The sequence below is a fragment of the Brassica rapa genome, chromosome A04 (genome assembly GCF_000309985.2).
Source record: "Brassica rapa cultivar Chiifu-401-42 chromosome A04, CAAS_Brap_v3.01, whole genome shotgun sequence".
NCBI lineage: Eukaryota > Viridiplantae > Streptophyta > Magnoliopsida > Brassicales > Brassicaceae > Brassica > Brassica rapa.
In genome coordinates this window covers 8,733,391-8,758,347 of record NC_024798.2, presented here as the reverse complement: position 1 = coordinate 8,758,347, position 24,957 = coordinate 8,733,391, and the positions used below count along the sequence as shown (strand labels likewise).

The 24,957-nt window shown below is 31.4% G+C and overlaps 2 protein-coding genes and 2 long non-coding RNA genes across 5 annotated transcripts; 1 reads left to right on the top strand and 3 right to left on the bottom strand.

Annotated features, from left to right (window-relative positions):
- Positions 1-548: 548 nt before the first annotated feature.
- Positions 549-3,111, bottom strand: LOC117133715. Its single transcript, XR_004457698.1, has 3 exons — positions 3,062-3,111; positions 2,300-2,946; positions 549-2,225 (listed from the first exon to the last, which is right to left on the bottom strand). It is a non-coding gene; the product is annotated as an uncharacterized LOC117133715 (long non-coding RNA).
- A 97-nt stretch (positions 3,112-3,208) lies between these two features.
- Positions 3,209-5,875, bottom strand: LOC117133716. Of its 2 annotated transcripts, XR_004457700.1 has the most exons (4): positions 5,826-5,875; positions 5,066-5,710; positions 3,314-4,991; positions 3,209-3,240 (listed from the first exon to the last, which is right to left on the bottom strand). It is a non-coding gene; the product is annotated as an uncharacterized LOC117133716 (long non-coding RNA). The 2 variants fall into 2 exon arrangements; XR_004457699.1 differs by having other exon boundaries at positions 3,212-4,991.
- A 3,879-nt stretch (positions 5,876-9,754) lies between these two features.
- On the bottom strand, positions 9,755-12,694 carry LOC103863786 (ubiquitin receptor RAD23d). The gene is made up of 12 exons (XM_009141541.3): positions 12,448-12,694; positions 11,902-12,060; positions 11,751-11,807; positions 11,555-11,610; positions 11,400-11,456; positions 11,114-11,291; positions 10,867-11,010; positions 10,691-10,756; positions 10,554-10,601; positions 10,362-10,468; positions 10,198-10,276; positions 9,755-10,071 (listed from the first exon to the last, which is right to left on the bottom strand). The coding sequence occupies exons 1-12, from the start codon at positions 12,511-12,513 to the stop codon at positions 9,952-9,954; spliced, it is 1,137 nt and encodes a 378-aa protein (XP_009139789.1). The 5' UTR covers positions 12,514-12,694; the 3' UTR covers positions 9,755-9,951.
- Positions 12,695-18,249: 5,555 nt separating this feature from the next.
- Positions 18,250-21,008, top strand: LOC103863785 (probable dolichyl pyrophosphate Man9GlcNAc2 alpha-1,3-glucosyltransferase). Its single transcript, XM_009141540.3, has 6 exons — positions 18,250-18,781; positions 18,854-19,028; positions 19,105-19,212; positions 19,709-19,870; positions 19,976-20,228; positions 20,312-21,008. Exons 1-6 carry the CDS (start codon positions 18,390-18,392, stop codon positions 20,761-20,763), a joined length of 1,542 nt encoding a protein of 513 aa, XP_009139788.1. The 5' UTR covers positions 18,250-18,389; the 3' UTR covers positions 20,764-21,008.
- The last annotated feature ends 3,949 nt before the right edge of the window (positions 21,009-24,957 follow it).

Genomic DNA, 24,957 nt, shown 5'->3' with positions numbered 1-24,957 from the left:
ACAGCACAACTTGGATTTTATAATACCCATATTATTACAAAAAAAATATCATAAAAATATCAATTTTATGCAGCCAAAATATTTCTTTATTTTAAAATAAAATATATAAAACAAATTAAATGTATTAAAAAATTTGTGTTGTAAAACTACATTTTAAAGATACTAAAAGAGAAAAAGACTAAGATAGCACCAAACCAAGTTTTTGTTCCAAAGTAGCACTCAAGGCTCAAAGTCACAAAAATAGGTTTCATTAAAGAGGTAAATATACAGTTATATCCATTGGGTTAATTAATCCAAACCTTAGGGTTTAAAGTTAAGGGGGTGGGGTTTTGGAATTAGGGTTTAAAATTTTATAAAAAATAAATACTAAAATAAAAAAATAAAAAATTTTAAAACAGTTTCAAAAATTATTTTTAAATTATAAAAAGAAAATTTGAAAAAAAAATAAAAAAAAATTTCAAAAAAAAAATTTGAAAAAAAATTATAAAAATTTCGAATCTGAAAACATATAATCTGAAACTATAAAAAAATTTCTTTTTTTTATTTTTTTTTTTATTTATTTATTTATTTATTTATTTTTGTTTGTTTATTTAATTTTAAACCAAGGGTATTAGGGATATTTTACCCATGTTTGTAGTGATTTGATCGACCATTAACTTTATTAGCGCCTTTCATGTTCAAAAATTGAGTTCTATGGGATTTGTTTATGTTTACTCAGTTGTTGTAGTATATAAATCAAATAATGTATAGAAAAAGTTATAAAATTTGGATTTTAAAATTTAACAATGTATACGAACATTAAATTAAATTATTTTACTTATTTTACCCAAATTTATTTTATTTATTTTTTGAACAAACCCAAATTTAATTTAAAAATATATAATTATAATAAACTGTTTATAAAATTAATAGCTCTAGAAATTTATAAAATTATAAAATTACAAATCTTTTTAATATATTATTGTGTAAGTTTAAATTTAGTTAAGTTGTTGGTTGTGCTTATCTCAGTTTTTATTTGGTTTTAAATTACAACTTCTATTGCAATGGAACTGTTTCAAATCCATAATTTTCATGGTAAAATTTGTGGGCTGCATCTGAAAACACTAAATAGGCTCTGATGTCACTTGGTTGTAGAAGATCTTTAGTACCAAATGAATTTTAAGGTTCAGTGGGTTACATGGACCCTTATTAATAATCTTATCTATTAAAATAGAAATCATGATTTCTTTCATGTGTGATATTTTAAAATGGATCTCTTTAAAAAATTGTTTTACATTATATTTGTGTATTTACATAATAAAATCTTAACAATATATATAGCTCTATATCGTTTCCCTTCTATTTATAACTAACTTTTGTTTGAATAAAACATCTAAACTATTGTACAATGATAGGAATGAGATTATGATGGTATTAATATACGATTAACAATTGTGTTATTTCATTTATAGTTCATCTATAAACAGTTCATCTATAAAGCTATACATTTATTGTGTATAGTTCTTCTTGCTTTGTAATACGTGAGTTAATAAGTCAAACACATGACTGAATACCATAAGAGTATTAACTCACGTCCATAGGGATTACCGACAGACATAAAATCGTTCTATGTTCAGAACTAAGTAATCATCTTCACAGTATTGCTTCTATTTTTTAGGGTTGGAGAATCGATCGTTAGATTAGAGATCAAAAAGAAAGACGAGAGAAGATGACTAATAATAGGAAAAATCATATTAATTTGATTGGTTTGAAACAATTGATAGAATGACAAATATGCAAATTAAAACATTATTGTATTTGAGAAAATTATATAAATATTTAAAACATAGTGAATATTAAGAATATATGATATTAATGATAAAAATGAAAACAAATATCCGCGCGATTGTGCGGGTCAAGATCTAATATTCATTTAAAACTAAATAGTTTACTTACATTTATAATAAGTTAGCCAAAATGCATGTATACGCGAGTTCAATGTTTCTATGTAAACATGAAATGATGCATTTAGTTTTGAACATCCTGTCAACGCTGCCTTTATATATGGGACATTGCTGAAGTATCACTTAGGGTTGTTTGCGGCTATTATATTTGCCTTCAAAACCTGCCGGATTTGCTTCATCGCCTCTGATTTCTATCTTCGCCGCTGGAACCGTGTTGGTTGCAGAAGCTGTAGCTTCTCGACCTTTCCCTCCAATAACTGGAGCTTTGAAGCTGCTGGTACTCTGAAACAGAGTTGTATATATGTCAATTTAAATTTGTCTGAAGAAAATATTTTGGAAAACAAAAAGTATTCAACCTCTGTGTCACTGACTGCAGACCCAGACACGGTGGTTTGGGATAAAATTGTATGGAGTGGCACGTATCTGAGAAAAGTATTCTTTGCCAGCAAGCTTTTAAAGACATCTTGGTAGTTCTTGCCCACCACCGCCATTTATCTATAGTACGTTTGTGAAACAATTAGTGCTTGTTACAGTTCTAAACATGGGTTAAATGAAGTGTAAAACCAAAAGATGAACTCCCTCAAGAGCCAGAGCAGAAGCATCTTGCTTAGTGAGCTTGGTCATCTCCCTGTTGAAGACCACATATGTCACTATCGTTGCCGTAGTTGCAAGTATAGTTCAACATGGTACTTTTAAAAAAGTTTGAAAAGTGTTAATATATATCCAAGAATAACGTGTTCCCCTATTTTATGGGTGAGGATGTTACCTTTGTACTTGATCACATCTGTAATGTTGGGAGAAACATATTTGTTACAAGAGAGAGAGAAGTGCCAAATTTGTCCAACTTCCTTCTGCATCCGACGTATAAGACAACGACCAGTCTTTGTAAGAGGCTATAAACAGATAAACATCTTTCAACTTCAAAACCTATCAACTTTGACGATGGAACCGGGACGGTAGTGATCCATCCGTCCGTAACGATGGATCAGTGGATCACAGATCTCTGCGTAAGCAGGAAGAAGAGTAAACCAAAACATTTTTTAAAAATTCAATTAGATAGAGTGAGATGGAATGGAATATATAATATATAATGCTTGATAAAGTGAAAATAAAAATACCTTTTCATCTAGGAAAAGAAGAGTGATTCCCATTTCTTGATATTACGGGATCGCAAAAGTGGAGAACACGACCAACAATGAATTGGGAAGTGCGGCCAAGTCGGACGGCTGATTTGGCGACAACAACATCATATGAAGACATTTTGAAAGAAGCTTCTAGGTTTTCGAGTGAAGATAAACTGAGAAAAAGAGTTTGTGGGGGTGTGATTCCAGACCCTAGCCTCTCCTATTTATAGGGTTTGAGGTGTTTACCGGTTTTAACACGCATAAAGCTTCTATTGTAAATGTAGGGAGACGGAGAGTTGGTGAGCTTTAATGATTTCAATGTCAACTGAAGATCCATTGTATATATTAGGAAAGAAACATTGAACGAAGGGTGCGCAAGAAACGAAGTTGAAGAGATATGAGAGGTCAAAAGTTGACAAAGAAGTTTTTTTTAACAACGGCGGAGACGGCTACGTTGTATCGTGGAAGATGGAGACGATTTTCAACCTAATTAAGTAACACATTATACACAAAGTTTAGATTTCTTTGGGGTTCAAACTTCAAACGACAACATCATTACTAAGCAGGCTAGCCAATGGGCTTCAAAATTTATTGGGTTCGTTTATGGTTTTGTATCATATGGTATATATATATTAAGATAACCAAACCAAATGAGAAATGATATATCGAAACCAAAAGACAAAAAATTACGTGGACAAAAAGAACGTTGGTTACGTAATATTTATTGTCTTAATGGAGCCCACACAAAAAAAAACTGCTGACGTGGATAGATTTAGAAGAGAGCAAAAACTCTCCTATTATAATATATAGGCTCTGATGTCACTTGGTTGTAGAGGATCTTTAGTACCAAATGAATTTTAAGGTTCAGTGGGTTACATGGACCCTTATTAATAATCTTATCTATTAAAATAGAAATCATGATTTCTTTCATGTGTGATATTTTAAAATGGATCTCTTTAAAAAATTGTTTTACATTATATTTGTGTATTTACATAATAAAATCTTAACAATATATATAGCTCTATATCGTTTCCCTTCTATTTATAACTAACTTTTGTTTGAATAAAACATCTAAACTATTGTACAATGATAGGAATGAGATTATGATGGTATTAATATACGATTAACAATTGTGTTATTTCATTTATAGTTCATCTATAAACAGTTCATCTATAAAGCTATACATTTATTGTGTATAGTTCTTCTTGCTTTGTAATACGTGAGTTAATAAGTCAAACACATGACTGAATACCATAAGAGTATTAACTCACGTCCATAGGGATTACCGACAGACATAAAATCGTTCTATGTTCAGAACTAAGTAATCATCTTCACAGTATTGCTTCTATTTTTTAGGGTTGGAGAATCGATCGTTAGATTAGAGATCAAAAAGAAAGACGAGAGAAGATGACTAATAATAGGAAAAATCATATTAATTTGATTGGTTTGAAACAATTGATAGAATGACAAATATGCAAATTAAAACATTATTGTATTTGAGAAAATTATATAAATATTTAAAACATAGTGAATATTAAGAATATATGATATTAATGATAAAAATGAAAACAAATATCCGCGCGATTGTGCGGGTCAAGATCTAATATTCATTTAAAACTAAATAGTTTACTTACATTTATAATAAGTTAGCCAAAATGCATGTATACGCGAGTTCAATGTTTCTATGTAAACATGAAATGATGCATTTAGTTTTGAACATCCTGTCAACGCTGCCTTTATATATGGGACATTGCTGAAGTATCACTTAGGGTTGTTTGCGGCTATTATATTTGCCTTCAAAACCTGCCGGATTTGCTTCATCGCCTCTGATTTCTATCTTCGCCGCTGGAACCGTGTTGGTTGCAGAAGCTGTAGCTTCTCGACCTTTCCCTCCAATAATTGGAGCTTTGAAGCTGCTGGTACTCTGAAACAAAGTTGTATATATGTCAATTTAAATTTGTCTGAAGAAAATATTTTGGAAAACAAAAAGTATTCAACCTCTGTGTCACTGACTGCAGACCCAGACACGGTAGTTTGGGACAAAATTGTATGGAGTGGCACATATCTGAGAAAAGTATTCTTTGCCAGCAAGCTTTTAAAGACATCTTGGTAGTTCTTGCCCACCACCGCCATTTATCTATAGTACGTTTGTGAAACAATTAGTGCTTGTTACAGTTCTAAACATGGGTTAAATGAAGTGTAAAACCAAAAGATGAACTCCCTCAAGAGCCAGAGCAGAAGCATCTTGCTTAGTGAGCTTGGTCATCTCCCTGTTGAAGACCACATATGTCACTATCGTTGCCGTAGTTGCAAGTATAGTTCAACATGGTACTTTTAAAAAAGTTTGAAAAGTGTTAATATATATCCAAGAATAACGTGTTTCCCTATTTTATGGGTGAGGATGTTACCTTTGTACTTGATCACATCTGTAATGTTGGGAGAAACATATTTGTTACAAGAGAGAGAAGTGCCAAATTTGTCCAACTTCCTACTGCATCCGACGTATAAGACAACGGCCAGTCTTTGTAAGAGGCTATAAACAGATAAACATCTTTCAACTTCAAAACCTATCAACTTTGACGATGGAACCGGGACGGTAGTGATCCATCCGTCCGTAACGATGGATCAGTGGATCACAGATCTCTGCGTAAGCAGGAAGAAGAGTAAACCAAAACATTTTTTAAAAATTCAATTAGATAGAGTGAGATGGAATGGAATATATAATATATAATGCTTGATAAAGTGAAAATAAAAATACCTTTTCATCTAGGAAAAGAAGAGTGATTCCCATTTCTTGATATTACGGGATCGCAAAAGTGGAGAACACGACCAACAATGAATTGGGAAGTGCGGCCAAGTCGGACGGCTGATTTGGCGACAACAACATCATATGAAGACATTTTGAAAGAAGCTTCTAGGTTTTCGAGTGAAGATAAACTGAGAAAAAGAGTTTGTGGGGGTGTGATTCCAGACCCTAGCCTCTCCTATTTATAGGGTTTGAGGTGTTTACCGGTTTTAACACGCATAAAGCTTCTATTGTAAATGTAGGGAGACGGAGAGTTGGTGAGCTTTAATGATTTCAATGTCAACTGAAGATCCATTGTATATATTAGGAAAGAAACATTGAACGAAGGGTGCGCAAGAAACGAAGTTGAAGAGATATGAGAGGTCAAAAGTTGACAAAGAAGTTTTTTTTAACAACGGCGGAGACGGCTACGTTGTATCGTGGAAGATGGAGACGATTTTCAACCTAATTAAGTAACACATTATACACAAAGTTTAGATTTCTTTGGGGTTCAAACTTCAAACGACAACATCATTACTAAGCAGGCTAGCCAATGGGCTTCAAAATTTATTGGGTTCGTTTATGGTTTTGTATCATATGGTATATATATATTAAGATAACCAAACCAAATGAGAAATGATATATCGAAACCAAAAGACAAAAAATTACGTGGACAAAAAGAACGTTGGTTACGTAATATTTATTGTTTTAATGGAGCCCACACAAAAAAAAACTGCTGACGTGGATAGATTTAGAAGAGAGCAAAAACTCTCCTATTATAATATAGATTCCTATAACAGCTAGATTTTCTTTAGAAACTTATCATAAACTTATATCAACTGATATAATTTATTATTCCATGAAAAAAGTCATGTTATGTTAGCTAGATTTTCTACACTGTTAACTAGAAACTCGAAACGTTTGTTAAAGAATCTTCAATATATTTTAATGGTGCACTAGGATAAGACCCGCGCCTTGCGCGGGATTAAGTTATTATTTTTATTATATTTTGGAGAATGAAACAATAGTTTGGCTTCATTTGGATTACGGGTGTTCAATCCGGATATCGGGTTGGTTTCGGTTCGGTTCGGTTTTTTCGGTATTTGGTTAGTAAAATATAACTACTATTCTAAATCCATATTTATTTTGACTTTAGTCTTTCACATACTTTTGAAAGATTTCAACTGGACGACTAAATTGATCAGCCAATCTTGTTGCTTTAAATCATTAGTGTTTATATATATATATATATATATATATATATATATATATATATATATATATATATATATATATATTATTTAGTTTGAATATTTATTAAATAAAAATTCATATGCGTTATATTTTATGATCATTTGTAACTTATTATAACAAAAAAATAATCTATTGATCACAAAATTTTCAGAGTGGGAATATTCAAATTTCTAATAATATATAGACGTTTTGAAAAATTCAAATATAACATATAAGAAAAAATATAAATATTTTTATTATATATTTAATGTGATTTTTTAATATCTTTCAATAATATAAAATTAAAAAAAAAAGAACTAAGATACCAAAATTGTTATCAAATATTTATTATTCATAATAATTAATTTTCATATATACGTTAATCATATTAGGTAATTTCGTAGCTTCTAATTAAGGAAAGTGCAAAAAAAAGTTTGGTAGATTATTTATCAATTCGATAGTTAGTTTAATAAAAAATATAATGTAAGTCAAGATGGACCAACCTATTTTTCTAAGAATAGTATATTTTATATAGTCATTTATTAAATGAGAATTTATAATCATACATTTCTATGATCATTCATATCATTTTATAACTGAATATTTAAATCATCGATAACAAAATTTTCAATGTGAAATCTTTAATAAGTTTATAATTTATAAATGTTTTTGAAAATTCATTGAAAGTTTTAATATTAAAATATTTATGTAATCTTATGGTATATAGTATAATCTATATATATATATATATGTTTTATTATTAAATGATATTTTTTACTCATATGGTTTTAAAATAATGTGTATCTTCTTATAATATTAAATAAAAGTTCATATTAATAGAATTTTATGATCATTTGTAACTTATTATGACAAAAAAATAATCTATTGATCACAAAATTTTCAGAGTGGGGATCTTCAAATTTCTAATAATTTATAGACGTTTTGAAAAATTCAAAATATAACATATAAGAAAAATTTTAAATGTTTTTATTATATATTTAATGTGATTTTTAAATATATTTTAAGAATATAAAATTAAAAAAAGAACTAAGATACAAAAATTGTTATCAAATATTTATTATTCATTATAATTAATTTTCACATATACGTTAATCATATTAGGTAATTTCGTAGCTTTTATTTAAGGAAAGTGCAAAACATTTTTTGGTACGTTATTTATCAATTCGATAGTTAGTTTAATAAAAAGTGTAATATAAGTTAAGATGGACCAACCTATTTTTCTAGGAATAGTATAATTATTTATTAAATAAGAATTTATAATCATACGGTTCAATGATCGTTCATATCGTTTTATAACAAAATATTTAAATCATCGATAACAAAATTTTCAATCTGAAATCTTTAATAAGTTTATAATTTATAAATGTTCTTGAAAATTCATTGAAAGTTTTAATATTAAAATATTTATGTAATCTTATGGTATATAGTGTTTAATATATATATATATATATATATATATTTATTTATTTATTTTATTATTAAACGATATTTTTTACTCATATGGTTTTAAAATCATGTGTATCTTCTTATAATAAAAATGTTAAACCGTTGATCATTAATTTTTAACATAATAATTTTAATAGTTTTAGTCATTTATTGTCGTTTTTAAAAATTTAAAATATAACATATACGAAAAAATCTAAATTTTATTTTTATAGCTAATTTGATTGTTTAATTTATTTTAATAATATAAAATTAAACAAAAAATGATGGAGGAGATATACATTGTTATCAAATCTTTATTATTAAAATCATTAATTGTCATATATATATTAGTCATTTATGGTAATTCCGTAGGTTTTATTTAAGGAAAGAAAATATCATATCATATCATTATATCATATAGTTTGACCAACTTATGTATCTAACAACATATAAAAATCGAATGTGGACCTACTTATTTTTCAATTGAATGTAATTGACTACCTAATTGAGTGCCACCTATGCATTGGGGCCTCTTTTAATTAATACAAAATTGAGGTTACATCTTTTCAAATGTTCCTCAATTAATATATAAGGGATTTGTTTGACGTAAACAAACAAAAAACAAAAACATTTCGCTTAATCTTCAAAGTTCTCGTGTCATGTGGTTGAATTAGGTGGTGTAAGGGATGAGGTCATTTCAGGTCGTAGAGTGATCTCTATTCTATTGTGGTGAAAGTTACAGCGACAAATTGATCAGGTAATTTAGGATCCAACTCAGTGATTCTAAGCGATACTAGGTTGAAAACTTGCGTGGTTATAATCCCGTGTTCACAATTTGGTCAATGTGGATGTTGAGCCAAAAAAAAAAATGTAAAACACATCCTCCATTTAAAAAACATCGGTAAATACATGCTATCAAGGAAACAATCCGTTTAGTTTTAATAGTTCATCCGAAGATAATAACAATATCTCAAAGATGCGCTGTTGATGGAGAATGAAACTAATACTAGCTGTTGAAAGTTGAAACTGTAAGTACAGATTTATCGTAAGAACTATACTGTTATCTTTCAGTTTTCTATTGTAGACTTGTAGTGTTTTGGAGTCGAACCAAAAAAACGCAGGTCTGGAGTCAAACCAGAAAACGCAAGTCACTGAGTTATCTTTTTTCTTTTCTTCCCTAACACCTCCTTTTACTAATTTTCCACTGATGATCTAACCAAATAGAGAGAAGACGAACATTTTCAAACCAGATAAGCTACGATAAGTTTTTTAAAATGTAGCATAAACATGAAACTTGTCAACTGCACTGGAGAAGATGAGAAACACATATCATATAAAAGTAAATGAGAAAAGAAAAACAGAAAGATGGTCTCTGAGTTTAGGAGGGAGGAGGAATGGAATTGATCTGTTTCTTCTTCCACTATTGTTCTTCAAACTCGTGCATGTGATCTAGAAGATAGTTAGCTGCAAGTTCTTCATTCTTGTTGCACGCAAAGAACACCTCCAAGACCATCGCACGATCAAACCCCATCGCTTCCAGCTGTGTACCCAGACAAACAAATCAAAATCAAATTTCCAACACAATCAGATTTGAACACAAACGACTAAAAGATGAAGACCTTCCATTGACATTGCCTACAAATTCAAACAAAAGAGAGGAACAAACCCGTTCAATGGCTTCACGCTCTTCAGGTGTGACGGTAACAGCTTGTGGCATGGCTGCTTCCAACTGTTCCATGGCGTTCCTGCAGGTTGTATTTGTAAAAGTAAATGAAAAATCAGTATTCGGGACAAACAAATAAATGAAAATGTATGTGAGAATAAACTCACTCTTCTCCCTCGACCGGTTCATTTATCAAGCGTAGGAAGTCGGCCTGGTGCTCTTGAATTAGACGCACAAGCTGCGGGTTTTGTTTACCGAGCTCCTGAAGCATAGGCTGCATAACAAAACGTTGCGAGTGGAATATGATTGTGTGATTAAAAAGCCTATCAGGAATTGAATAGGAGGTGATTAAAGTGTACCTGCAGAATTTGTGGGTTCGCTTGTACCATAGCTCGCAGGGCTTGGAACTGTAGCATTTGTAAACAAATTGTCATTATCACAAGAGGAACGGATTGAGGACTCACTTTACTCAAAACGGCGAGGAATATGAAGATACCTGTTGACTGTTTCGCAGGAAATCAAGATTACCAGCTCCAGCACCAGCGTCTGCAGCGGGCATGCCCTGAGTGAAGACAGATAAAGAGTGAACGTCATATAACAAATCCAAACAAAAGGAAAATATATTAAAATAGGTCAATGATATGCTACTATGAGACTTCAAAAAAACTCTACCTGAGGGAACAGGTCTAATGGATTTGCGTTTGGACCACCAGTTGCAGGAACTGGAGCAGCTTCTTGTGCTAGAGGATTTGCTGCCTGTCCACCAGTAGCTGGGGCTTGAGGGGCTGGCGGGATTTCAGCTTGAGCAGGGATTCCCTGAAGTGTATCAAAACCAAACATCAACAGACGGATCAAAGGATACTGTAATTAGGGCAAACGAAACGGTAAGTATAAAATAATAAAGTGGAATGAAGCATACAGAGTAGAGATATTCAACAGCCCTTTCAGGGTTGTTAAAGGCGGCTCTCAGGGCTCGGACAACAGTGTCACGGTCCCAACTACCTCCACCCATGTCAAGAATTTGCTGAACAGTGGACTCCAGAGTATTCCCAGCAACAAGGTTTGACGCTGCTTGACCATACACATCTGTTTGCGTCCTGTTTAATTCCCCAAAAAATAAAAGGAAACACAAGTTATTTGATAACCAAACAATGGAAGACTGAAAAAGAAAACGAATATTTAGCAGTTATGATATAAGTGCTTACGAAGCAGCAGCAGCACTAGGTGCTGCAACGGTTGCAGCTACACTTGTAGGCTCTGGACTGCAAAACGCAAGCAATAATACAACAAATTAGCAAGCTGGCGCAGATAGAGGGGATTCATCAACAGATTGGGTTAAACCAAAGCGAGAGGAACTTACACTGAGACAGTTGGAGCAGCCACCTGAGGTGTAGCTACTGTCTGTGCAGGCTGAGCCTAAAAGACCAAAGCAGTTCAATTAAACAAAGTAAGAAACGTGACCTATGATATACCACTTATTTTATTTTTTACTTGCAATTAGAGTGTTAAACACAAAAGTAAACCATAGCCAAATACGTAAAAAGAACTTTATTAACCTGAGGTGCTGGTGCAGGCGCAGATGCAGTTGATGCCCCGCTTGAAGAAACCTTGGCCTAGGTCAAAAACAAAAACAATCGTACAACGAGTTAGCATCAAGAAACTACAAGAACTACCAAAACATTAAATAAAAATGAAAAAAGATGAGACCTTGGACAACATGATGACAATGAAACTGTTCTCAACAACGTTGTTCTCTTCCAATGTAGTCTCATCCTTGAGAACTTTTCCTTGGTGGATTAGCATCTGCTGAGCCGCCGGGTATTGCGCACCTTGGTGAGTTTCTATTCTTCTCTTAGTATCAGAGATCTGTCACAACCCCAATTGTTAAACAATCATACATATTGAGTCTTATATTGTATGTATCTACAAAAACTTATAAAGAAAAGAAACCCAGAAGGATCCTAACTCTTAAGTAAACTTTAGAGCAAACTTAGATTCAAGTAAGATCACCAAGATAAAGATACTATACACACTCAATCCATTACTATCATGACTCACAAAGAAACCCTAATTTTGAATCGCCACCAAACGAAACAACAGCTGAATTTAAAATCAGAGTCGCGAGATTCACTATTCCAAACCCAGTTCCACCAAGATAAGAATCAAACCCTCATGATTACAGGAACCAAATCAGACCTAATACCTAATAAGCAGATAACGCGAGAGAATCTCGAATTGGGGAATTAGGGTTACCGTATCCGCCGGATTCACTTCGATCTCGAAGTTGGTCCCCTTGAGAGTCTTGACGAAGATCTTCATCGTTTGTTTAGGAGAAAACTTGAGAGATGAGAGAAGAAAGTTTAGAGAGAAGCAAGGTATAGAGAGAGACCGCTTTTTGGGGTCTCGAGTCGGCTTATATATATCGAAACTATTAACAAGTGTAATTTCTGATCGCCTACACGCAAGCCTATGCTAGCTTTGCTGTGTAAAGATCGTGTAGAGACTAAGAAACAATCGTGATTTCTGATCCGTTGGATTGATTAGTGAGTATGGAATTAAGTGTATGTGCGTACAGATGATTATAGTCTCCTCATAGAATCAACTGAATTACTGCTTGGGTTTGGGATTTTTTTAGATATTGGCATGCGAAATTTACTCCCCAAAGTAAATCGCAGGAAAAAAAAATTCTTATAATAGCCTTAAATCTTTTATCATAAAATAACTTTTATAAAAAATAATTAAAATAGCATTCATTAAATGATTTAAAGACACTTATATCTTTAAGATTTATTGGTCTAAAATTTAGGTTTAATTTTTTGGGTTGGAGTTTAGTATATTTGGTTTAGAATTAAAATAATAATAATAATAATAATATTTTCAAGATATTTATTTATAATAAGTATCTTATTTATAAAGATATCTTACTTCTTTTATTCTTTTAATAAAATTGTTTTTGTCTTTTTATGCTAGTTTGATCATATATATATATTTTTAAAATATTGTTTATGAAATTCCTTAAAACATAAAGCAACTATTGTTTAAAAAAAACAATGTGTCGTAATATGTTTATATTTAATATTTTTAAAATAAGTGTTAAATTAGTTATTATTTTGAATATGAAAAACAATTGAAATCAGTTTTTATTTTATTCTTTAAACTAAAATATATAGAGATACAATACTAAAAAATGATTAAATCTTGAGTATATTCAGAATACCATATAATATATTTTTATGATAACATTTATATATAATATTTATAACACTTTTTGGATTCCAGTATACAACTTAATTTCTAAACTGGGTAGGATGCTACTTTTAACAAGAAAATTTAATGGGTAAAATCACATTTTAAAAAAATGTATCACATATTACTTTACCTCGAGAGTCCACCATTTAAGATCTTTGAGATGACGTTATTCAATAGGGTCGCCGAACTATTTCCCCACGAGAGTTGTCTTATAGCACTAAATATTTTTTAAAATATGACTTCGTACTATTTATATCTGTGAATAAAATTTGAAACCAATTTTGGTATAGTCACGATTTGTGAAACCGAATTTGAAATCTTGAATTTCGTATAATAAACCAAACAAAACTAAACCAAAACAAAATAATACCCGACCAAACATAGATTGGGATCAGAAACGTAACCTGGCCCGACATTCAAACTTAAAAGACCCGAAAAGAAGAAGATCACTATTTTGGCCTTCAATAAATGCTTCAGATGTGCATATTCCTCCAGAGCCACCACAACCTGGAAAGAAAAAGATAATCAAAGCCGATAAGAAAACGAAGAAAGGGGTAAATGAATCTCCAATGAAGAAACAACCAAAGCACAAAACACGTATCATGCACTGTGGAATTTGTGGAATTGATGATCACAACTCGAGATCTCACACAAAGAATCAGGTTGTGTTAAAAAAAAATTGATTCACCGATATGTATTTACATCGACTAATCAGGTTCTTTTGCAGGCTTCTTAAGGTCCTCCTCCTCAAGTTTCTTCTCCAGCCTCTCAATAAGCTTCCGAGGTTGCTTCTCCAGCCGGTTCTGGCTGTCATGTTATTCTCGGCTATGATTACAGGTGCTAATGGTCTTGTCTTATGCAGTCTCGGCTTTTGTTAGATGGCCATTTTCTAGTCTTTTTTTGGATGATCATGTTCTCAAGGCTTTTGTTGTGATTTTTTCTAGACTATCTGTCGGCTTTTGTTGGATGGTGGTTTGTATTTTAACATACACTAGACTTTGATTCGCGCGTTCACGCGAATGCTTGTTTTATTTTTATAAATCAAATATTATTGGCTATCTTTTTCAAATATATTTATATGATGTTGGTATCAATTCAGCTTCGGGTATCCATTTGGGTTCGGTTCAGATCTATTCGGATTTTGAATTTTTGAGTTTGAAGATTTCAACCATAGTCATGTATTTATAAATTTCGGTCCATGTTCAGTTCGGATCTTCGTGGGCTCGGTTCAGATACAGATAACCCGTTTAAATTATTTTAAAAAATTTTAAATTCATATACACTTTAATGTTCTCAAAATATAAAAATAAAATTCATATATAACATATCATAAGGCCTTTAATCACGCACATATGCTTGGATATTCCTAGTATGTGCAATTAAATCGTACCTATAGGAAATTTTATCCAAAAAAGAATTCAAAAATAATGTGAGTTGCGTAAAAGATACTATGAAAAAATTATTGATTAAAGGTTGCTAATAGGAATATTCGTATATATGATTTACACTTTGTTAGTTGCATACCTGAAAATAGGAATTATATTTTGAATGTCCTTGATTGCATGTATCTATAAATCAGATTCGCATTTTGTTTCAGTATGTACTTTGACAAACCAGATTTTTTTTCTTATGGTAAGTCATACTTTAATCTATACAAACCGAAAGGATTTAAAACTTTTTAAAATGTTAAGATGATAAAGACTTCCTTGCGAGGACGATGGTAAGTAAACAACATGAAAACATTTTAATCAGAGGACAATAAGGTGTTCTCGTTTTGAGTTGAATTTTAGCTGACTGAATATTTGATAATTTTATTGTTTAGGTTGAGCATACATACATGCAATGTTCGAGAAAAATAGCTAGGCGCAACGGATGCGGTCGGGTAGGACCTAGCGCCGAATCAATTAATCGCATATGGGTATATATATTAGTTATGTGCTTGTTTAGTGTTGTTGTGACATAGCCTAGGGATTAGAGGCGTTGGTCAAGGTGAGTATTTACTTATTTTGTGAATTTTTTTTTAAAAAATTAAGTCAAATGATTTAAGTAATGACAAAAATAACTTTATCTTCAACCTCCTACTATGATTTCTCTACAACTTCCAGCCGCTTTATAATATTTTTTTTCGATTTCACAGATTTTTCTCATTATTCTTGTAAGTTTTAATGAATACATCAAATCTAATACATATATACGATATTAAAAATAAAAACCATGAAAACATTGAATTTTTTTCATCTTCGATTTATTGGCCGATTATCATCAGTCCGCCACAGATGTAGTCCGATTTGCATATTTCCGGCGATGTAGTCGGCCACCTAACCCGTGGTTTTGAACAAGTTGGAACAGTTAACGGCATGAAGCATTGATTGGATATGCAAAATTTTTCCAAATTTTGTAAAAAGTTACGATAGGTTAAGTACAAAATATACATCGGTTTTAATAGTTTAGATTTTGTTCAAACAAACGTAATTAATCCTCCTATCCCTTATATATTAATTGAGGAACATTTGAAAAGATGTAACCTCAATTTTGTATTAATTAAAAGAGGCCCCAATGCTTAGGTGGCACTCAATTAGGTAGTCAATTACATTCAATTGAAAAATAAGTAGGTCCACATTCGATTTTTATATGTTGTTAGATACATAAGTTGGTCAAACTATATGATATAATGATATGATATGATATTTTCTTTCCTTAAATAAAACCTACGGAATTACCATAAATGACTAATATATATATGACAATTAATGAGTTTAATAATAAAGATTTGATAACAATGTATATCTCCTCCATCATTTTTTGTTTAATTTTATATTATTAAAATAAATTAAACAATCAAATTAGCTATAAAAATAAAATTTAGATTTTTTCGTATATGTTATATTTTGAATTTTTAAAAACGACAATAAATGACTAAAACTATTAAAATTATTATGTTAAAAATTAATGATCAATGGTTTAACATTTTTATTATAAGAAGATACACATGATTTTAAAACCATATGAGTAAAAAATATCATTTAATAATAAAATAAATATATATATATATATATATTAAACACTATATACCATAAGATTACATAAATATTTTAATATTAAAACTTTCAATGAATTTTCAAGAACATTTATAAATTATAAACTTATTAAAGATTTCAGATTGAAAATTTTGTTATCGATGATTTAAATATTTTGTTATAAAACGATATGAACGATCATAGAACCGTATGATTATAAATTTTTATTTAATAAATAACTATACAAAATATACTATTCCTAGAAAAATAGGTTGGTCCATCTTAACTTATATTACACTTTTTATTAAACTAACTATCGAATTGATAAATAACATACCAAAAAATGTTTTGCACTTTCCTTAAATAAAAGCTACGAAATTACCTAATATGTTAACGTATATGTGAAAATTAATTATAATGAATAATAAATATTTGATAACAATTTTTGTATCTTAGTTCTTTTTTAATTTTATATTATTAAAATATATTTAAAAATCACATTAAATATATAATAAAAACATTTATAATTTTTCTTATATGTTATATTTTGAATTTTTCAAAACGTCTATAAATTATTAGAAATTTGAAGATCCCCACTCTGAAAATTTTGTGATCAATAGATTTTTTTTTGTCATAATAAGTTACAAATGATCATAAAATTGTATTAATATGAACTTTTATTTCATATTATAAGAAGATACACATTATTTTAAAACCATATGAGTAAAAAATATCATTTAATAATAAAACATATATATATTTATATATATATATATAGATTATACTATATACCATAAGATTACATAAATATTTTAATATTAAAACTTTCAATGAATTTTCAAAAACATTTATAAATTATAAACTTATTAAAGATTTCACATTGAAAATTTTGTTATCGATGATTTAAATATTCAGTTATAAAATGATATGAATGGTCATAGAACTGTATGATTATAAATTCTCATTTAATAAATGACTATATAAAATATACTATTCTTAGAAAAATAGGTTGATCCATCTTGACTTACATTATATTTTTTATTAAACTAACTATCGAATTGATAAATAATCTACCTAAATTTTTTTTGCACTTTCCTTAATTAGAAGCTACGAAATTACCTAATATGATTAACGTATATATGAAAATTAATTATTATGAATAATAAATATTTGATAACAATTTTGGTATCTTAGTTCTTTTTTTTAATTTTATATTATTGAAAGATATTAAAAAATCACATTAAATATATAAAAAAAACATTTATATTTTTTCTTATATGTTATATTTGAATTTTTGAAAACGTCTATATATTATTAGAAATTTGAATATTCCCATTCTGAAAATTTTGTGATCAATAGATTATTTTTTTGTTATAATAAGTTACAAATGATCATAAAATATAACGCATATGAATTTTTATTTAATAAATATTCAAACTAAATAATATATATATATATATATATATATATATAAAAACACTAGTTATTTAAAGCAACAAGATTGGCTGATCAATTTAGTCGTCCAGTTGAAATCTTTCAAAAGTATGTGAAAGACTAAAGTCAAAGTAAATATGAATTTAGAATAGTAGTTATATTTTACTAACCAAATACCGAAAAAATCGAACCGAACCGAAACCAACCCGATATCCGGGTTGAACATCCGTAATCCAAATGAAGCCAAACTATTGTTTTATTCTCCAAAATATAATAAAAATAATAACTTAATCCCGCGCAAGGGGCAAGTCTTATCCTAGTGAATTTGTAATAACACTTGCATTTTCAAATCAAATTTCATGGGATATTTTGTCCACCCCCAAAGAATTGATTGGTTGGTTGGGAGGAGTTGGAAGTCCAAATCGGTCAACTCCACTTATATAATTCGAAATCGGTTCTAATCGACACACTCCCAACCCAAAAACTAAACCAAAGATGCCGAAGAAGAATCTTTCCGGCGATGGCACCGCCGCTCCGATCGACACCTGGTGGTGGCTATCACACAAAGGAACGACCACTTCTTTCCTCTGCATCTCCCTCTTCGCATTACTGATCCGATCCGCCGTCTCGATGTTCCCCTACTCCGGCGCCGGAACCCCACCCAAGTTCGGAGATTTCGAAGCTCAGAGGCACTGGATGGAGATAACCACAAACCTCCCAGCCATCGACTGGTACAGAAACGGCACTCACAACGATCTCACTTACTGGGGACTCGATTACCCTCCTTTAACTGCTTACCAGAGTTACATCCACGGCCTCCTCCTCCGGTTCTTCAATCCCGACTCCGTTTCTCTTTTCAGTTCCCGTGGCCACGAATCTTACATTGGGTAAGTCTTGTAATAATGATCTGCATTTCAAAATCATGCTTGATCTGATAAAAGGTTGAAACTTTTGTGCAGAAAGTTATTGATGAGGTGGACGGTTTTATCGTCAGATGCTCTCATATTCTTCCCAGCTGCTCTCTTTTTCGTGTTGGTGTACCATAGGAACCGTGCCAAGAGCCAAGTGGCCTGGCATATTGCTATCATTCTATTGAACCCTTGTTTGATTCTCATTGATCATGGTCATTTTCAGGTTTGTCTTAAGTGTTGTCTCTGTTTTGGTTCTTTGATGATTCTCATTAGGGGTTTCTTTGTTTGTTTGCTTTTAGTACAATTGTATCAGTTTGGGACTTACAGTGGGTGCTATTGCTGCCGTACTCTGTGGGAGCGAGGTTCTTACTTGTGTTTTCTTCACTCTTGCTCTTAGCCATAAACAGGTAACGTTTGGGATTATGTTCCTGTGTTTCTCCAGTTGAATGTTGGTATACTTTTCCCTGTTTTACAATGACGTGATAGTTCAGTTACGTTGCAAACTGCTGTTTTTGTTCGTTGTCAATCTTGTTGTTGTTGGCTTGTTTTGATGCGTTTGGCCATTTCTTGAGAATCTGTTGAAGCTTTACCATCTCCCTGATTTTGTTTTGACTTCTTAGCTTGCATGGCGTGTTTGACTATCTTTGTGTTGTGTAATGATGGAGACATGGTATTGAATTACGATGGTGATGATGTTTGAAAACTTTTGGATTCGTAAGGTGAGCGCCTTAGTGCGCAATGGCGTTGCAAAAATGAGTATAAATGTGTGATGTAATAGTTTTATGGGAATCGTGTAGTTTGCCCATACATACAGTTTTGTTAGTCTAAGGACGGTTCTTGATATTTTGATTTAACAATCATCTGATCTGATCATTGGATATGTTTCTTTGTTTATGTCTGCAGATGAGTGCATACTTTGCTCCTGCCTTTTTCAGCCATCTACTTGGTAAATGCCTAAGACGGAAAAATCCTATACTTTCTTTGCTGAAGCTTGGAATTGCAGTCATTGCGACATTCGTTATCGTTTGGTGGCCGTATTTGCATTCTGTGGACGACTTCTTAATGGTAAATACACATTTGATCATTTTGAAACTGTGAAATTGTACTTCTTGCTTCCTCTTATGTAAACTGCACATAGCTGATTGGTGAATCAAAATGCTGATGACGCAGGTTCTCTCCCGTCTTGCTCCATTTGAGAGGGGAATATACGAGGATTACGTTGCAAATTTCTGGTGCACCACTTCCATTCTCATAAAATGGAAAAAACTATTCACAACACCATCTCTCAAGTTTATGAGCTTAGCCGCAACTGTATTAGCTTCTCTCCCTTCAATGGTTCATCAAATCTTTTCACCAAGCAACGAAGGTTTCCTCTATGGCTTGCTCAATAGTTCAATGGCTTTCTACTTGTTTTCTTTCCAAGGTATATACATACATTTCATCTTCAATCTCCACTCCACATCCTTTTAGTATATCTAACTTTCTTCTTTTGAATTGAATCTGCAGTGCATGAGAAATCTATTCTGATGCCTTTTCTAGCCGCAACACTGCTAGCTCTCAAAATCCCTGACCATTTCAATCATTTAACCTACTACGCTCTCTTCTCGATGTTCCCTCTTCTCTGCCGTGACAATCTCTTGCTTCCTTACTTAACCTTACATTTGCTCTTTACCCTCATCTATCATTCCCAGTTACCGAAAACTAAAGCTTCATCGTTCTCCTTTACAAACTTCCCTGGTTATGTTTTCTTACTTAGAACCCACTTCGTCATCTCCCTAGTTCTCCATGTCGTTTACCTGACCATTCAACCTCCTCAAAAGTACCCTTTCCTATTCGACGCACTGATCATGATTCTATGCTTCTCATACTTTGTTATGTTTGCCATTTACACAAACTATACGCAGTGGAATTTCTCCAGTCATTTCAGGTCTGCGGATAAAGAAAAGAAACAAATCTGATGATTAGAAGACAGAAGTCTTTGAGTCAGGTTGTCTAACTCTGTTCCATTGGAACTGAGTTTAGGGTCTGCTTACTGAACCAAGTAGAATCGAGCTAGACATAACCGGTGGTTTAGTCATCAGACTTTTGTACGGTAGATTATCTTGAGGTAAAGATTGAGCCTTTTATGAAAAGAAACTCTTTTATAAGTTTTGTACTTTTTTCTAGCAGATAGATTAATATGTTCATGTTGTTTCCTACTTTCCTTAATGACTGCCAAGATCGAACTTAATATGGAAATCATGACCGTACAAATTACATAAAATGTGGACACTTTTAATCTACGGCGAGGATGGAACATTTCGTATAGAAATGCGGTTTGAATAGTGGATTAAATTTTTTTTTTTTTTTTCAACAAAAAAAACCAAACTATACTAAGTAGATTCCTGAGCCGAGAGCCATCTCGGAGGAACGAAGTCAACATGAACCATAGCAGAAGGCTGATTCATAGCACCTCATGCTAGCTTATCCGCCATTGTGTTTTGTGCCCTTGGAATATGCTGAATAGTGAAGGTAGAAAAAAATTCCTTACATCGTAGAAATTCCTCCATGTGAGTAGTGAACGCCGGCCATTCTGTTGGAGTAGACACCATCTTCACCAACTGTGAGCAGTCTGTTGCAAACACCACCTCTGAGATATGTAGGGTCTTCATGCACTCAATCGCCCATATCAAAGCTTCACATTCTGCATGTAAAGGTGATAAACTCCTACGAATAGACATAGCACCCCATCATATTATCAGTGGATCTTTCATCTCTGTAAAACCATCCTTGCCCTGTAAAGGGATCTTGTTCCTTCCATGCGCCATCAATATAGCATCGATTTACCCCTTGTAAACTCAAGTTCCTGCCAAAAGGAAAACCCCTATTTATATCTTCTTTAGTTTGGGCCTCTGCCCATAAAGTGCCTTCTATCTCCGCCGTCCGGAGAAATTGAGGAGGACTTCCAATTTTATTATCAAAAATTTTAGCATTGCGATTTTTCCAAATATACCACAATATCCACAGAAAATAACTTAAATCGGGTTCCTTCGGTAACTGCCAAAATAAATAATCCATATTGGTAAAAAGAGAATTAGTAGGAAAAACTCCCGGTCGTGAGGGAATATTAGATAAAGTCCATGTTTGGCGCGCAATGGGACACTCAAAAAGCACATGATTAATCGATTCTTCTTCTGCACCACATATATGGCATTGCAAATCACACTTAATCCCCCGAAAACGCAAGTTCTTTGTAACTGGTAAACTGCCAGAGATTATTTGCCACACAAAATGTTGTAGTTTTGGCGAACAATGAAGTTTCCATGAGTGAGCTAACAAAGGTTTAACATTGGGGCCCATATCGCTGCTTTGAGATCCGAAATCCGGATATAATTCCTCCGTACAATATCCTGATTTAACAGTATATCTGCCATGGTCCGTAAACAACCATCCATATGAGTCTGGTTTTGGATTTCGGCTAATAGCTATACCCCGTATAATACTCACATCATCCTTGTGAACATAAGCATTAAGCAAATCTAGATTCCAAGAAAGGTCTACTGGATTAATGAAATCCTCCACTTTAAGTAATGGATTCAAATATTGATTTTGAAGTTTTTGAATTGCTGATCTCGGGCGTTGAGCGGGGATCCAGGGATCATTCCATACTGAAATGCTTGAACCTGTTCCCACTCTTTTGATTAGTCCTTTTTTAACCAGAGATCTAGCTGAAGTAATACTTCTCCACCCATAAGAGGGAGAATATGAACGTATAGGATCCAGAGGATCTGACTTCCTATAATAACGCCCTTTAAAAACCTTTGCGAAGAGAGACTCAGGTTTATCAAGTAGCCTCCATAGCTGCTTCGCTAATAAAGCTGTATTAAAGTTCTAAATATCTCTAAAGCCAATGCCTCCGTCCTTCTTATCTTTGCACATTTTATCCCATGAAAACCAATGCATCCCTTTTTTATTTCCATTGCCGCTCCACCAAAAGTGAGAAACCACACTCGTAAGTTTCTTGGTAACCGTTTTAGGTAGACGGAAACAAGACATCACATGAGTTGGCATAGGTGATGCTACTGATTTAATTAAAACTTCTTTTCCCCCCTTTGTAATAAACCGAATCGTCCAATTATTAACCTTATTATTTACTCGTTCATGAAGAAAACCAAAAATTTGAGTCTTTGATCCTCCCAGACTCTCAGGAATCCCTAGGTAAGTTTCCATACCTCCTATTGTGGTAATCCCCAGAACCTGTTGGATTTCCAATCGAGTCGGAACCGGAACTTTATGCCCAAACTAAAGTGACGATTTCTCAAAATTTATTTGTTGCCCCGAAGCTCTCTCGTAATCTTTTAAAATCTATAATATAACCCCACATTCTTGCCTATTAGCTTTGCAGAAAAAAAAAACTATCGTCTGCAAACAGTAAATGTGAAATTGCCGGACTACCACGTGCAATTTTTAAGCCTGTTAGTAGCTTTTCTTCTTCCTTCTTTCTACTGTTTGAAATTAGTAGATTAAATTTAAAAGTGGTGAATACCATTTTACTTATACATTAGATTAAAATCTGCGCTTTGCGCGGGATGAACATCATATATATAAATTATTTTACGTATTATATGTTCTTTTATATATTATAAAATAATATATATTGGATAATAAAAAAAATAGTAACTATTACGTATATATTAAATTGGTGTAAATACGTAAATAAATTTTATTAATCCAAAAGATAACTATTCTATTTTCTATAATTAAATTTACATAATATATACATAGATAAATAGTATATTTTTAATATTGATATAATTTTAAATGACACGTTCTAGTTATTTGTGTAATGTTTCTGAAAGTTATAGTAATTTATAATTTTATAAAAATTCAATGCAAATTTTAAATTTTAAATATTAAGTTGTAAGTATTGTTCAAACATTTTATCAAAAAATATTGTTCAAAGAAAATTTCAAAATTAAAATCTTTATGGATTTTCTATGGTATATAGTTTAACTAAAATATATAATATATATTAAACTTTTTACTTACATGATTTTGTAATAATTTGTATCTTGTCATTAAAAAAAAATTAAATCGTGGATCATAAAAATTTCAATGTGAGAGTTTTTAAAAATTTCAAAATATAACATATACGGAAAAATCTAATTTTTTATTATATGGTTAATGTGATTGTTTAATTTATTTTAATAACTTAAAGTTAAACAAAAATGATAGAGAATACATTAATTGTATCAAATCTTTATTATTCAAAATCATTAATTGTCATATATACTTTAGCTACATTAGACAATTTCGTAATTTTTATTTAAAGAAATAATTGAGACATTTATAATAAATTTATGGTTAATTTAATAAAAAACATATTATATATTTAGATGGACCAACATATTTATCTAATGATTCTAGGAATCACTGTGGTGATGACACGTGACTACCTCAAATGTTGTAATGCTTATCTTTTAATATATAGGGGATTCAAAATATCTGTAGCCGTTTATGAGGAATATGTTAGATATGTTATGATGTCTCACACCAAAAGTGGGGTCAGATGTAACGAAGTAAATAATACTCCCTCCGTTCCTAAATTATTTATATTCTAGAGAAAACTTTTGTTTCAAAAAGATACATATTTTATATTTTCAAAGTAATTTTTGTCAACTAATAATGAGAAATTGTGAAGTTCAGTAACATTAATTACATTTCTTAAAATCTTGTTGGTTTTAAAATATAGGAAATATAAAATTACAAAAAACTATGTATTTATAGCTAATTTTTTAATATGTTTTATTAAAAAAGTGTGAAAATTCTGAACATAGATCTTTTAGGAACGGAGGGAGTAATATATTTTATTGGTAAATGAGTCTTTTATCCATTGCCAAATAATTTTATCATTGAGTTGTTAACCATGATTCTCTACCATCTCCAATCCAATGGTATTTTATAATTTGTTTCTCTATTTCATTCTAAGAACATTTCCAATGAGATTCTATTTTTTCTATTATAATTTATACTTAAATAGAGTAACTCAGTTATAGTGTAATTTTTGCTCCAATGGTGTTACTTTGTTACTCTATCATAGAGTAAAATATATAAAAATGTCACTTTTTCAATCCAAATATAAAGTAAAATATAACATTCTTCTATAATTTACT

What these genes read in the sequence shown, in the direction of transcription:
- LOC103863786 (XM_009141541.3), bottom strand. Translation starts at nt 12,513, where the DNA reads ATGAAGATCTTCGTCAAGACTCTCAAGGGGACCAACTTCGAGATCGAA. An exon ending in TTGTCATCATGTTGTCCAAG is followed by an intron (nt 11,808 to 11,901) that starts GTCTCATCTTTT and finishes TTTTTGACCTAG; the next exon opens with GCCAAGGTTTCTTCAAGCGG. An exon ending in CATTAGACCTGTTCCCTCAG is followed by an intron (nt 10,757 to 10,866) that starts GTAGAGTTTTTT and finishes GTCTTCACTCAG; the next exon opens with GGCATGCCCGCTGCAGACGC.
- LOC103863785 (XM_009141540.3), top strand. Translation starts at nt 18,390, where the DNA reads ATGCCGAAGAAGAATCTTTCCGGCGATGGCACCGCCGCTCCGATCGAC. An exon ending in TTGATCATGGTCATTTTCAG is followed by an intron (nt 19,029 to 19,104) that starts GTTTGTCTTAAG and finishes GTTTGCTTTTAG; the next exon opens with TACAATTGTATCAGTTTGGG. An exon ending in TTGCTCTTAGCCATAAACAG is followed by an intron (nt 19,213 to 19,708) that starts GTAACGTTTGGG and finishes TTATGTCTGCAG; the next exon opens with ATGAGTGCATACTTTGCTCC.